General features: G+C 38.9%; 2 protein-coding genes across 2 annotated transcripts; both read right to left on the reverse strand.

Moving 5' to 3' along the window:
• Positions 1 to 451: 451 nt before the first annotated feature.
• Positions 452 to 5929, reverse strand: LOC144442999 (uncharacterized). Its single transcript, XM_078132373.1, has 10 exons — positions 5634 to 5929; positions 5102 to 5261; positions 4640 to 4810; positions 4041 to 4132; positions 3409 to 3883; positions 2968 to 3187; positions 2497 to 2586; positions 1801 to 2009; positions 1471 to 1674; positions 452 to 797 (listed from the first exon to the last, which is right to left on the reverse strand). The coding sequence occupies exons 1-10, from the start codon at positions 5927 to 5929 to the stop codon at positions 492 to 494; spliced, it is 2223 nt and encodes a 740-aa protein (XP_077988499.1). The 3' UTR covers positions 452 to 491.
• A 515-nt stretch (positions 5930 to 6444) lies between these two features.
• On the reverse strand, positions 6445 to 12903 carry LOC144443466 (uncharacterized). The gene is made up of 10 exons (XM_078132952.1): positions 12551 to 12903; positions 11807 to 11966; positions 11330 to 11500; positions 10804 to 10895; positions 10161 to 10635; positions 9718 to 9937; positions 9177 to 9266; positions 8129 to 8337; positions 7455 to 7658; positions 6445 to 6790 (listed from the first exon to the last, which is right to left on the reverse strand). The coding sequence occupies exons 1-10, from the start codon at positions 12895 to 12897 to the stop codon at positions 6485 to 6487; spliced, it is 2274 nt and encodes a 757-aa protein (XP_077989078.1). The 5' UTR covers positions 12898 to 12903; the 3' UTR covers positions 6445 to 6484.

Raw genomic sequence — 12903 nt, forward strand, 5'->3', positions numbered from 1 at the left:
CAACATATAAATCAACCTTGTGTTACGTCACACTTTTTCCAATGTAGCCCATCATGCGCGAAGTAAGAACCGCGACTTTTTGTAGAAGACACACCCTTTTTTATTTTATCTCTGTGAAGCCAACGAATCAAATTGATAAATTGAGTTTTTGACATTTTGATAATGAATCTGAAGGTAAAGGTAAAGGTAAAATAGGGTGATACTAATTGAAAGATCTAAATATATTGAATTATTAGTGTCTGTCTTTTGGTGCCTATACTAGAAATGGTGGATTTCCACAGCAAGTATGGCAGCCATTCACTTAAAAAAATATATAATTACCTCATTAATGCATGTGTACATGTTCTGTATTACCTTTAGGTAAGATCTGAAGAAAAATGGTCACACTGAAAATACCAAGAGGGGTACATTTCGAACATTTTATTAAAAATCTTACAAAATCACCAGAAAAGTTTATTTTTATTTTCAATTGTAGATAAGAATAAATTCGGTTAACCAGAAAATTTACAAGAGTTCAGAGTTGTTGGTTTCCCTGTAATGACAAATTGTGACGTCACAACATTAGAAGGTACTTGGTGGGTGACTTGATTTGGTTGCTGACCACCAGCATAAACGGTAAACAGACCAGGTTCTATCATCCACTGATCAGTGTATACCGCCATCACACGGGGAACAATGTCAACGTTCACTGTAACGCTAGCTGATGGTTGGATTTCATGCACTCGACGGAAACCTACGAGTTGTAGTCTTGGTACGGTGACAGATGCATTGTGCCAACTTATGTATACTTGTATAACCTGTAATAGAAATTATTGAACTGTATTATTACCACTGCATTCAATGATGGTCTGTGGGCATTGACTTGTGCATGGGTTGTACAATGTATTGAAAAAAAAACAAAGGTCAGTCATTTGATCAAGTTCACGTTCAAATCCGTGATTGCTGTTTTACAAGGAGTCATGATACGTGATAAAACAACAACCACCACCCAAACAACAACAACAACAACAACAACACCACCACCACCACCACCACCACCACCACCACCACCACCACCAACAACAACAACAACAACAACAACAACAACAACAACAACAAATCAAAAATATGTATTCTGGAATAAGCACCGAACGTGACTTTTTACAAATCGCAATTCCATTCCTTTTCACAAAATACGGTTATATACTGTAAGGACATTGTCGGAAGCATCCTTAATATTTCCCTCTACGTTTGTGGAAATGGATTAGAAGAGCGTACACAACGGTTGATCTTTCAGTCGAGTGCGTTAGTACATGTAAACGGTTTATAACAAGGAAAGCGGCAAAACTTCCCTTAGAACTTAGGTATATTGTATCTCCTACCTATGCTTTCTCCTGTTTTAGCATACTCCAAATATCACCTAGTGTATGCCTGACAAACTAACATTTCAAAAAACACTCTGATGTCGAGACATGTATGAAACAACTTTACCTCGTCACCTGGCAACTGACCCACGTTCATCACCGTCACTGGTACTGTTACTACGTCACATGGTTTGATATTCTGTGGTGTGACAGTCATGATGAAGTATTTAAAGAAGGTGTAAGACAGACCAAAGCCGAACGGAAACAAGGGATCGGCACTGGAGTAACGGTACGTTCTTCCCTCCATGGTGTAGTCCACTATTGGAGGAACCTAGTGAAGGCAAACAACTTTTCATTTATTTTCAAATCACTTTTTAAAGTTGTTTTGAAGAAGTGATGAAGACAATGTTTTAACCGTTAAAGTTTCGCACACAATAAACATAACAAGATAACTCACCTGGTCCATAGATTTTGGCCATGTCATAGGTAATCGTCCTGCAGGATTGCTACCTTCCATATTTAAAAACAGTCGATACAAAGCTGTACCAGTGGCTTGAGCTGGGAAGAAACATTCTACAATGGCTGAAACTGCATCGTTATTCACAGCCCACGATACGTCCAATGGTCCAGCATTGAATAACAGTAAAATCACAGGTTTACCATTAGCTGTAAATAAACAAAGGGAATGTACAGTCCAACAACTACATCTTGCTTTACATGGTAGTTCTTCAATAATTATTATTATATTAAAAAAACTAGTGGCACCATGTACTGACACTCATTACACGTGGACTTTTTGTAGGATGGAACAGTTTATCTATGGTATTGACATGTATGGCCAATAGTGTTTCTTGAACCTCAAATTAGCAGCAATAAACCCGATGTGCACTTTTGGTCCGATTTATTGTTCAGTCTTATTAAATGCCATAGTAAAATATGTTAGACTACAACCACATTCTGGGCGGCACGTACGACAATTCTACTAATAACTTTGGTTATACTTCTATGTGGGTCATACTTCCATGGCTGATGCAAAATGAAACAGGCTACGACAATCAAACACGGTGCAGTTGCAAAGTACATGTAATTCACAGAACACTGACAACGTTCTTCAGTGTTAAATATTTCTTAATATCATGAAAACGGCTTTTACCGTATTCAACAACATCTTTCAGTAACGACAACTGTAAACCTGGTAGTGCAATATCGTGCCGGTCATTGCCTTCTGACTCTACAGGGTTTCCTGAATATGACAAAACAGGAGAAAACATCATCAAATTACTTTGGTGACGTCATCAATTGTATGGTACGATTTATAATGATTCAAACAGTATGACGCACAGACTGCTGACATTCAATATTTAATGTGCGTTTCCTGAATAGGACAAAACAGGAGAAAACATCATCAAATTACTTTGGTGACGTCATCAATTGTATGGTACGATTTATAGTGATTCAAACAGTATGACGCACAGACTGCTGACATTCAATATTTTAATGTGTATGGTTTATAAGCCAAACAACTAGACGTAGCTATGCTGTGATTATTTCCAATAATTCCTCAGATTTTTGTAAAGAACGCATTTTTTTTATACCAGCGAATAATTAACAGATACAGTATTACCTGTTCCAAGACAAACCACAACTAAATCGGCTCCCGTCACAGCATATTTTATTTTGACGTTTTCGTATTCTCTACATTTAACATCGTCACATCCAGAGGCATATTTAGTTGTGTTGGCTAGCTGTGATAAACCATTTCTCGGTGTCACCGTGAAGTTGTTCGTAGTTGGCGAGTAGTCACCGTAGAGGGCGTCTGCGTTATCAGCAAAGGGACCAACAACCTGTAAGGTCATTTTTGATAGGCAACTTATATGGCGTATGCAGCAAACACACAACATAGGAACAGAGAAGACATGAAATATGTTTATAAGTATAATATGGGGTACCTGTATTATATTTTCATGGAATGTGCGACGAGGAAAATATATATATATATGGCGTCACATTACTTTATTTCTCTTAAAAATTATTTCAAAATTTGAAATTCAAAATGTTCACTAACCGCAAGATTATTAATGTTGTCTTTCAGAGGAAGGACATGGTCCATGTTTTTCAGAAGCACAAATGTTTTCAGAGCTGTTTTGATCGCCAGTTCTCGGTGATCTCCACACAAAACTACAGACAGATTCAGCATCTTGTATGGATTCATTTCAGGCGGATCGAATTCACCTAATCTCATTCTTGTATAAAACAGAGGTTTCACACGTTCCATGAGAGTCTCGTTGGAGATTTTCCCTTCCTTAACACCCCGGCTGATTTTCAAGAAAGTTGGGTTTGATCCTCCACCGAGTTCTATGTTGCAACCAGCGTTGACTGACTTAATGGCCGCTTCCAGAGCATCTATGGTATAGTGGTGTTTTGTATAGATGTTTTCAATAGCGCCTGCATCGCTGATGATGTAGCCGGTGAAATTCCATTCATTTCGTAAAATATCGATGAGAAGATCACCATTGGCACAGGCAGGAACACCATTTATGCTATGTATAGTAAAACATTGAGACGACAACATGCGTATACATGTAGTAGATGTGAAGTTTGCAATATTTGCAATACACACGAGTAAAAAAAAGTCGGGAAATTCATCACAAATTAATTTAGATATAACCTTGTAGAGTGAAATGATGGTATCCTTACCTGTTATAACTACACATAAGACTGTATGTTCCTGCTTTTACACATTCATGGAAAGCTGGAAGGAATGTCATCCTCCAATCCCGCTCAGAGACCTGGAAAGTAAATAGTTACATGTATCGACTGAGACACCTCTGTACAACATTGTAACGTCGTAAATATCTGTTTACAGAGTTACATGCGTGTGCCTCGAGGTTCGACACTGTGAAAACCTAGCCAATAACTCGGGACTCTAAAGAGAACACAAGAGAAAATTAGAGCAAAAATATACACAACTTCGAGAAAGACTTTTCACTAATGAACTCCGGCATCACGGTCAAGTAAAAAAAATCCAAATTGGTGGGAACTTGGTATGGGGGTGGGTATTGAGAACAAACACGCATGGTGTTTGTCAACAGAGTACTTTATCTGGACATGTGTGTACTAAACCATAGATAAACGTACACAACAAAAATATATAGGGCTACGTGTCTCCGCGTCCATAAAATTGTGACTCTCCAAACAAACGAACAAACGAACAAACAAACAAACAAACAAACAAACGAACAAACAAACAAACAAAAAAACCAAACAAACAAACAGACAAACAATATCTGTATTACCTTAGCATTAAAGGAAGATCGTGAAACAGGTACATTCTCTGGGCCACCGTGTACATCAAAATGTTTGCATCCGGCATTGGCAATGATGTAACGTGGATGGTTACCTTGGAGACCACGCACAAAGTGTTTAGCGAATTCACCAGTAAGGTATGGATCTTCACCATATGTCTCCTGTGCAATGACAAATAAGATTATAGAAAGAGGGTTACCCGCGGCGTTAAATTACTTCAATGCAGTTACATATTGGTTTCTTGGCTACTTACATTTACCCATCGTTAAAATATTTTATGGACTAAAAAGCGTCATCATATGGATTAGAAACACAAAACCTGTTTGAATTTTCGATTTTCTTATAACTGTATGTGGAACACAAACTTTGGTAAATTTGCGCTTCAGCAAGTTTGAACGTCATCTCTTTAAAAAAAAAAAAGGGGGTAAATTATGTTTTAGTAGTATGGTCACCTGATTCCTACCCCATAGTGGATGTCTGGCGATGTTGAGAACTGGACTAAAACATCCCAACCCTTTGTGGTTATCATATTCACCGTGTTTTTCGTAATCGTTGTTCTTTGCCCTTACTTCAATGGCTGTTGTCCTGGCAACGTCAAAGATGACGTCGACACTGCAAATAAAAATACAGAAGAGAGTTTAGCTCGAGCGATTTGCAGTGCTGTGATAACATACTGACATCGACTATATGTTGTCACTCCTATAACGGTTCAACAATTTGTGTTGGTTGTCTGCGCTAATACGCTATATACATTTTTGTATGATGTACATGTAGGTGAGAGACTGCCATGAAGTCTTCGGTATGAACAATAAACAACTTCCATCAATAGAGCTGGTATTGTTTTACACGTCGGCCCAGTACTTCGGTCTAGATCACACAACGTGTACTTTGAGACTAAATATTCTGATATGGACGGATAGTTGCATGGTACAAACTAGAAAAAATAAATTTCCCATACACAACAGGTACGTTTCATGTACTCACTCAAATGAAGCTGCAAGTCCTAATGCTTGTTGAAATGACGTCGCCGGGCCAGCGTCAACGTCTCCGCTAAGACATTCCGTGGACCATTCGTATGGTTTTATACCGAGACGATCTATGGAGGGGGCGGGACTGCTCAGTGCCATCTGTCGTGCGATTTCGTCTACCGTTAAACGCGTGATTAAATCTTGCACCCGATCACCCCAGGGGAGAGTGGGATCCTGGAAGGGATAGTCGTAGGCACGGGACGATACTACGATTCCAACAAGGACGAGTATTACCTGCAATGTCGACCGCATGGTGTTTATAGACCCAGTAACAATATGACAGTGAAGTATTTTTACCTGGTGCATTTATCTGATTAAGGTCATAGACAGCGGGTTAAGAGGTCAACTTCGACTTTAGCCAGGGATGGCTTTTTTCAATTCATATTTCAATACCAACTTGAATGTAGCATTAGTTTCTAGAATTATTTCTTTGTGTAAGTGCAGTACAAGTGATGTGTAGAAGAAACCAACACCAAACAAAATCTGTACTCAAGTTGTGATCTTGCCCATGCTTTATTTACGTGATGTTACGGTAGTGGTAAACTTTAACAACGCCTCTATTTGCCATGACGGATTAGTTTACACGGTGACTTTATTTTTCATCGATAGTGCTAGTGCGAGACTTCCAATGCATTACAAAGATTACAAAGGTTCCACATTACAAAGACTTGGGTGGGGTGGGGTGGGGGTGGGGGTGGGGTGTAAAAATACCAAGAGGACGTACATTTCGAACATTTTATTAAAAATCTTACAAAATCACCAGAAAAGTTTATTTTTATTTTCAATTGTAGATAAGAATAAATTCGGTTAACCAGAAAATTTACAAGAGTTCAGAGTTGTTGGTTTCCCTGTAATGACAAATTGTGACGTCACAACATTAGAAGGTACTTGGTGGGTGACTTGATTTGGTTGCTGACCACCAGCATAAACGGTAAACAGACCAGGTTCTATCATCCACTGATCAGTGTATACCGCCATCACACGGGGAACAATGTCAACGTTCACTGTAACGCTAGCTGATGGTTGGATTTCACGCACTCGACGGAAGCCTACGAGTTGTAGTCTTGGTACGGTGACAGATGCATTGTGCCAACTTATGTATACTTGTATAACCTGTAATAGAAATCATTTAAGAGTAAATAATACTACACTCAATAATATGGTCTGTGGGCATTGAGGTATGCACGGGGTAGCTGTTTTTAAACGAGCCATAAATCTAAATAAATAAATAAATAAATAAATAAATAAATAAATAAATAAATAAATAAATAAATAAATAAATAAATAAATTTATACTGGGAATAAACACCGAACATAATGTCACTTTATAGAAATCGCAAAGGCCCCACTGTACATATCTCACTAGGGTATTAAAGAGTTCCATCCTTTTGAACCAGGTGTAGTGCGATTTGTCACAAAATCACTACCACCACTAGAAATAGTGTGACTAAGTCATAGAAGTGTGCATCTCATATATACCCTCTCCTGTTTTAATTGAGATCTTCGACACACTTAAAAGTTAGCTAACCTACATCAAACTAGTGCCGTACGGTGGGCACGCGCATGCGTTCTTACGGGTAATACATTGCAATTAGAAATATGACAAAAACCAATGCTAATGCCTTCAAAACTATCTCCATTCTCGCAAGCCAGAGTTGGGGCGCTAGAGGCTAGCGGGTTTTTTTTATGACGGTGCTATTGCCAAGAGCATTCTAAGTATACATAACCTCTACATCTCAAGTCTGCATCAATACTGTCTGATGTCAAACCACCTTACCTCGTCACCTGGCAACTGGCCCACGTTCATCACCGTCACTGGTACTGTTACTACGTCACATGGTTTGATATTCTGTGGTGTGACAGTCATGTTGAAGTATTTAAAGAAGGTGTAAGACAGACCAAAGCCGAACGGAAACAAAGGGTCGGCGTTGGAATAGCGATACGTTCTTCCCTCCATGGTGTAGTCCACAATTGGAGGAACCTAGTGAAGGTAAATCACATCTCATTTATATTATGTGCATTGTTCAGAGTTAGCGTTAGGCCTGCATGTTTTGTAAGTGTCTTGTGCTTGTGATGCATACAATGTTTTAACCGCCTCTACTGTCAACCTGTATATTACGGGCGAAGATCAGAACACAAAATTGTGCCAGAGTTGAATAGCTATAAATACAATTTTGCAAAAGACAAAAGATTACTTAGGTTTGGACACAAGGAGTGTTAAACCTGAATTACCTTCGTGGTCAGCTGATTTTCGTTATAACTATGCGTTTTCGGAATTTGCATCTTTGATGTAGAATTTGCTTAGTTTCCGTAGCACCCTGGATGGTTCCCTCCTACTCTGGCCAGGCCAACCATTTAGCCCTCTACAGAGGCTTTAATTTGCCTACGATAGTCCTTTATCAAACCAAACAACATTTCGCACCCTATAATCTTGCATCACAGATAACTCACCTGGTCCATAGATTTTGGCCATGTCATTGGTAATCGTCCTGCAGGATTGCTACCTTCCATATTTACAAAAAGTCGATATAAAGCTGTACCGGTGGCTTGAGCTGGGAAGAAACATTCTGCAATGGCTGAAACTGCATCGTTATTCACAGCCCACGATACATCCAGTGGTCCAGCATTGAATAACAGTAAAATCACAGGTTTACCTTTAGCTGTAAATAAAGAAAATGTACTACTTTACATGATAATTCTTCGGTAATTATTTCTAACAACAGTCGATTATTAGGTTAGGAAATAAAGCAAATGTATCATAGAGTACTACAGCATATTTCAAATTACCATTCACGGGCTCTGTTATATACAACCATGCAAATATCAATAGGAAACTGCATAATCTACACAAGAGTGTACTGCAACTATACGCACACACGCAAGTGCCAATGTTTTGATGTGTGCATTCGACTTGTGCCATGTTGGCACGTTAGTTCATTTCTTTAGACAAAATGTTACAAGAAAGTGCATTTAGTCAATCTTGCTATCTTAAAGGGTAGCAGGTTCTTATTGATTTCTGCGTGGTTGTATTAAACGGAGCCGGTGAACGGTAACTTCAAATGGGTTGTAACACGTTCTCAGAAATCAACTTTTGAGAAAGAAATAAGCAAATTAACGAAACCATGTGTTGTACAGTGAGTGCCACCGTGCTTTGGGCCTTTTGCATGGACAGACCCGTGACGTGTTTAGGATGGAAGAGTTTATCCATAGTGTCGAAAGGATACAGTAATAAGTGTTTCTTGGACTTCAAATTCACATAGCAGCAAAAAACCTAGTACGGTGTACTTTTGATCTGATTTCTTGTAACATGTCATATTATTACTAACCACAATGTGGGCAGAAATGTATAACGCTTCTACTAGTAGTTTGACGATGTAAAACATGAAACAGGCCACGACAATCAAACGGTACAATTGCAACACATGATTCAAAATACCATTAGCAAATTTTTCTGCCAAATTTAAAACATTTCACTGTTATTAGGAACAAGACAATTTACCGTATTCAACAGCATCTTTCAGTAAGGACAACTGTAAACCTGGTAGTGCAATATCGTGCCGGTCATTGCCTTCTGACTCTACAGCGTTTCCTGAATATGACAAAAAAAGGGAAAACATCATCAAATTACTTTGGTGACGTCATCAGTATTGTATGGTACGATTTAAACTCTGACATAGGTATATTCAAACAGAGTGACATAAATCTATACCATTTCTACATTTTATCATTATGCATTTTTAGTATTTAATACATCTACATTTTTTCTCGCTGCATAGCTACGAACTGCAGAAGTCTGGAACACCGGACTCATACGTCACGTTTAACTTGAACATGCATGTTGAAGAAGTTTACTTGCGAGGTGGTTATGAGCCATCTCTAAAACATAATCATATTGCATGGCCACGGAAAAGGATGGGCTGAGAAAAGAAGTTGCAAGACACCGTTTAATGAAAGATGCACTTATACCCAAGTATAATTTGCAAGACTTTTCCCGAAGAACTTCAGGTTTATACTGATGTAGTAAACAGATACAGTATTACCTGTTCCAAGACAAACCACAACTAAATCGGCTCCCGTCACAGCATCTTTTATTTTGACGTTTTCGTATTCTTTACATTTAACATCGACACATCCAGAGGCATATTTAGTTGTGTTGGCTAGCTGTGATAAACCATTTCTCGGTGTCACCGTGAAGTTGTTCGTAGTTGGCGAGTAGTCACCATAGAGGGCGTCTGCGTTATCAGCAAAGGGACCGACAACCTGAAAGGTCATTTGTGATAGGCAACTTTAATGTTTGGCGTATACAGCGAAAGACGCAACATAGGAACACCGTAGACATGAAATATGTATATAAGTATAACATGGGGTAAATAACACCTATATTATATTTTTTATCGAATGTGCGATAAAGAAAAAAAATTACGGTGTAACATATTTCTCTTAAAAATTATTTCAAAATGTGAAATTCAAAATGTTCACTAACCGCAAGATTATTAATGTTCTCTTTCAGAGGGAGGACATGACCCATGTTTTTCAGAAGCACAAATGTTCTCAGAGCTGTTTTGATCGCCAGTTCTCGGTGATCTTCACACAAAACTACAGACAGATTCAGCATCTTGTATGGATTCATCTCAGGCGGATCGAATTCACCTAATCTCATTCTTGTATAAAACAGAGGTTTCACACGTTCCATGAGAGTCTCGTTGGAGATTTTCCCTTCCTTAACACCCTGGCTGATTTTCAAGAAAGTTGGGTTTGATCCTCCACCGAGTTCTATGTTGCAACCAGCGTTGACTGACTTAATGGCCGCCTCCAAAGCATCTATGGTATAGTGGTGTTTTGTATAGATGTTTTCAATAGCACCTGCGTCGCTGATGACGTAGCCGGTGAAATTCCATTCATTTCGTAAAATATCGATGAGCAGGTCACCATTGGCACAGGCAGGAACACCATTTATGCTATATATAGTAAAACATCGAGACGACAACATGCGTATACATGTAGTAGATGTGAAGTTTTCAATATTTGGAATATCAATACTCATGTGTGTTTTTAAAAAGTAATGTAATTCGTTACAAAGTCATTTAAGGTATGAACTCTGTAGAGTAAAACAATGGTATCCTTACCTGTTATAACTACACATAACACTGTACGTTCCTGCTTTTACACATTCGTGGAAAGCTGGAAGGAATGTCATTCGCCAATCCCGTTCAGAGACCTGGAAAGTAAATAGTCATAGTAACAATTTACTTGGCATTTAGACCGTAACACATGTACAATATTAAAGCTCAGCAATCGGCACACTTCGAATCTCGTACGAAAACCTAGCCAGTAACTAGCTAGGGACGTTCAAACAAAACTAGGGACAGAAGTGAACATGATTTGCGAAAGGTTGCAATTGTTTTTCTAGTGAACACAGATATTATCAACATCAACAAAATGTACTTACTTCCGACATGCGTAATAGGCGACCATCGGACTTTAACAAGTCTACATAAAAATGTGCACGTGTGTCTGTGTCCCTAAAATGCCGACCCTCCACACGTCATACTAAAAAAAACCAAGCAAGCCTGCAAACAAACAAACAAACAAACAAACAAACAAACAAACAAACAAACAAACGAACAAACAAACAACCAATGTCTGTATTACCTTAGCATTAAAGGAAGATCGTGAAACAGGTACATTCTCTGGGCCACCATGTACATCAAAATGTTTGCATCCGGCATTGGCGATGATGTAACGTGGATGGTTACCTTGGAGACCACGCACAAAGTGTTTAGCGAATTCACCAGTAAGGTATGGATCTTCACCATATGTCTCCTGTGCAATGTTAAACAAGGTGATAAAAAAGGAGCTGGGTGGGGGTGGGGGTGGGTGTTGGGTTGGTGAAACCCTCCCATAATGAGCTTACATTAAATACTTGTATCAAGTCTACTTCTGTATTTTACTGAACAGCATTCTCATACGGGTTAGAAACACGAAGCCTTTTAGAATGTTCCGATTTTCACATAATTCCGAGTGAAAAGCTAAAGTTGCACAAATTTACACGTCCGAATTCCATCGCTTGAAAGTTTCGTGCCCATGACAACATCAACACAAATAATATAATTTTAGTAGTATGGTTACCTGATTCCTACCCCATAGTGGATGTCTAGCGATGTTGAGAACTGGACTAAAACAACCCAATCCTTTGTGGATATCAAATTCACCGCGTTTTTCGAAATCGTTGTTTTTTGCCCTTACTTCAATGGCTGTTGTCCTGGCAACGTCAAATAGGAGGTCGACACTGCAAAAAATACAGAGAATAGAGAATTAATGTATTTGCAGTTATACGTAACTGGTATCTACATTTGAATTTTGACAAGACCACAATGCGGGCTGCAGTGCAGTACACACTATGATGTCATTCAGTTTATGGTTAAAACATTGTTTAGTTTTCGACACAATTTGAAACGTCTTCGCGGAAAGCATCCGTTTCTAAACTTCACAAGTGTTAATGACAACGTTTCGAGTAAAATGGCATAAAACATTCAGTTCATTTGATAAGTGCGATGTAAAATAAACGGGTTTTCTTCTTCTTTTACTCAGAATGTGTTGTGGTAACACAATGATATCAACTGTCATGGTAAATTGTAATTTCTACTGGCCTATAATAGGTTCGAGACCAGGTATCGAATACTCCGACAGGAGAGACAGCAATTAGTTTTTAAAAAGGGGTTGCTTACCCATTCTTTCAAGTAGTGATAAAAGTACTGTTATCCCCAAATCTGATAAACTTATTGTTTTACACGTAGCTAGGCCTAGTATTTATTTGGTCCAGCTCGCACGACGTGTCCGTATACACAAGATAGCTATGTTTCATGTACTCACTCAAACGAAGCTGCAAGTCCTAACGCTTGTTGAAATGACGTTGCTGGGCCAGCGTCAACGTCCCCACTAAGACATTCTGTCCACCATTCGTATGGCTGTATACTCAGACGATCTATGGAGGGGGAGGGGCTGCTTAGTGCCATCTGCTGTGCGATTTCGTCTACCGTCAATCGCGTGATTAAATCATGCACCCGATCACTCCAAGGAAGTGTTGGATCCTGGAAGGGGTAGTCGTAGCCACCGGATAATACTATAATTCCAGCAAACACGAGTATGATCTGCAATGTCGGCCCCATGGTGCATGCAGACACAGAAACAATATGAAAATACAGTGTGTTTTGGCGCATGCATTC

This window comes from Glandiceps talaboti, chromosome 12 (assembly GCF_964340395.1).
Source record: "Glandiceps talaboti chromosome 12, keGlaTala1.1, whole genome shotgun sequence".
In the NCBI taxonomy this organism is placed as follows: domain Eukaryota; kingdom Metazoa; phylum Hemichordata; class Enteropneusta; family Spengelidae; genus Glandiceps; species Glandiceps talaboti.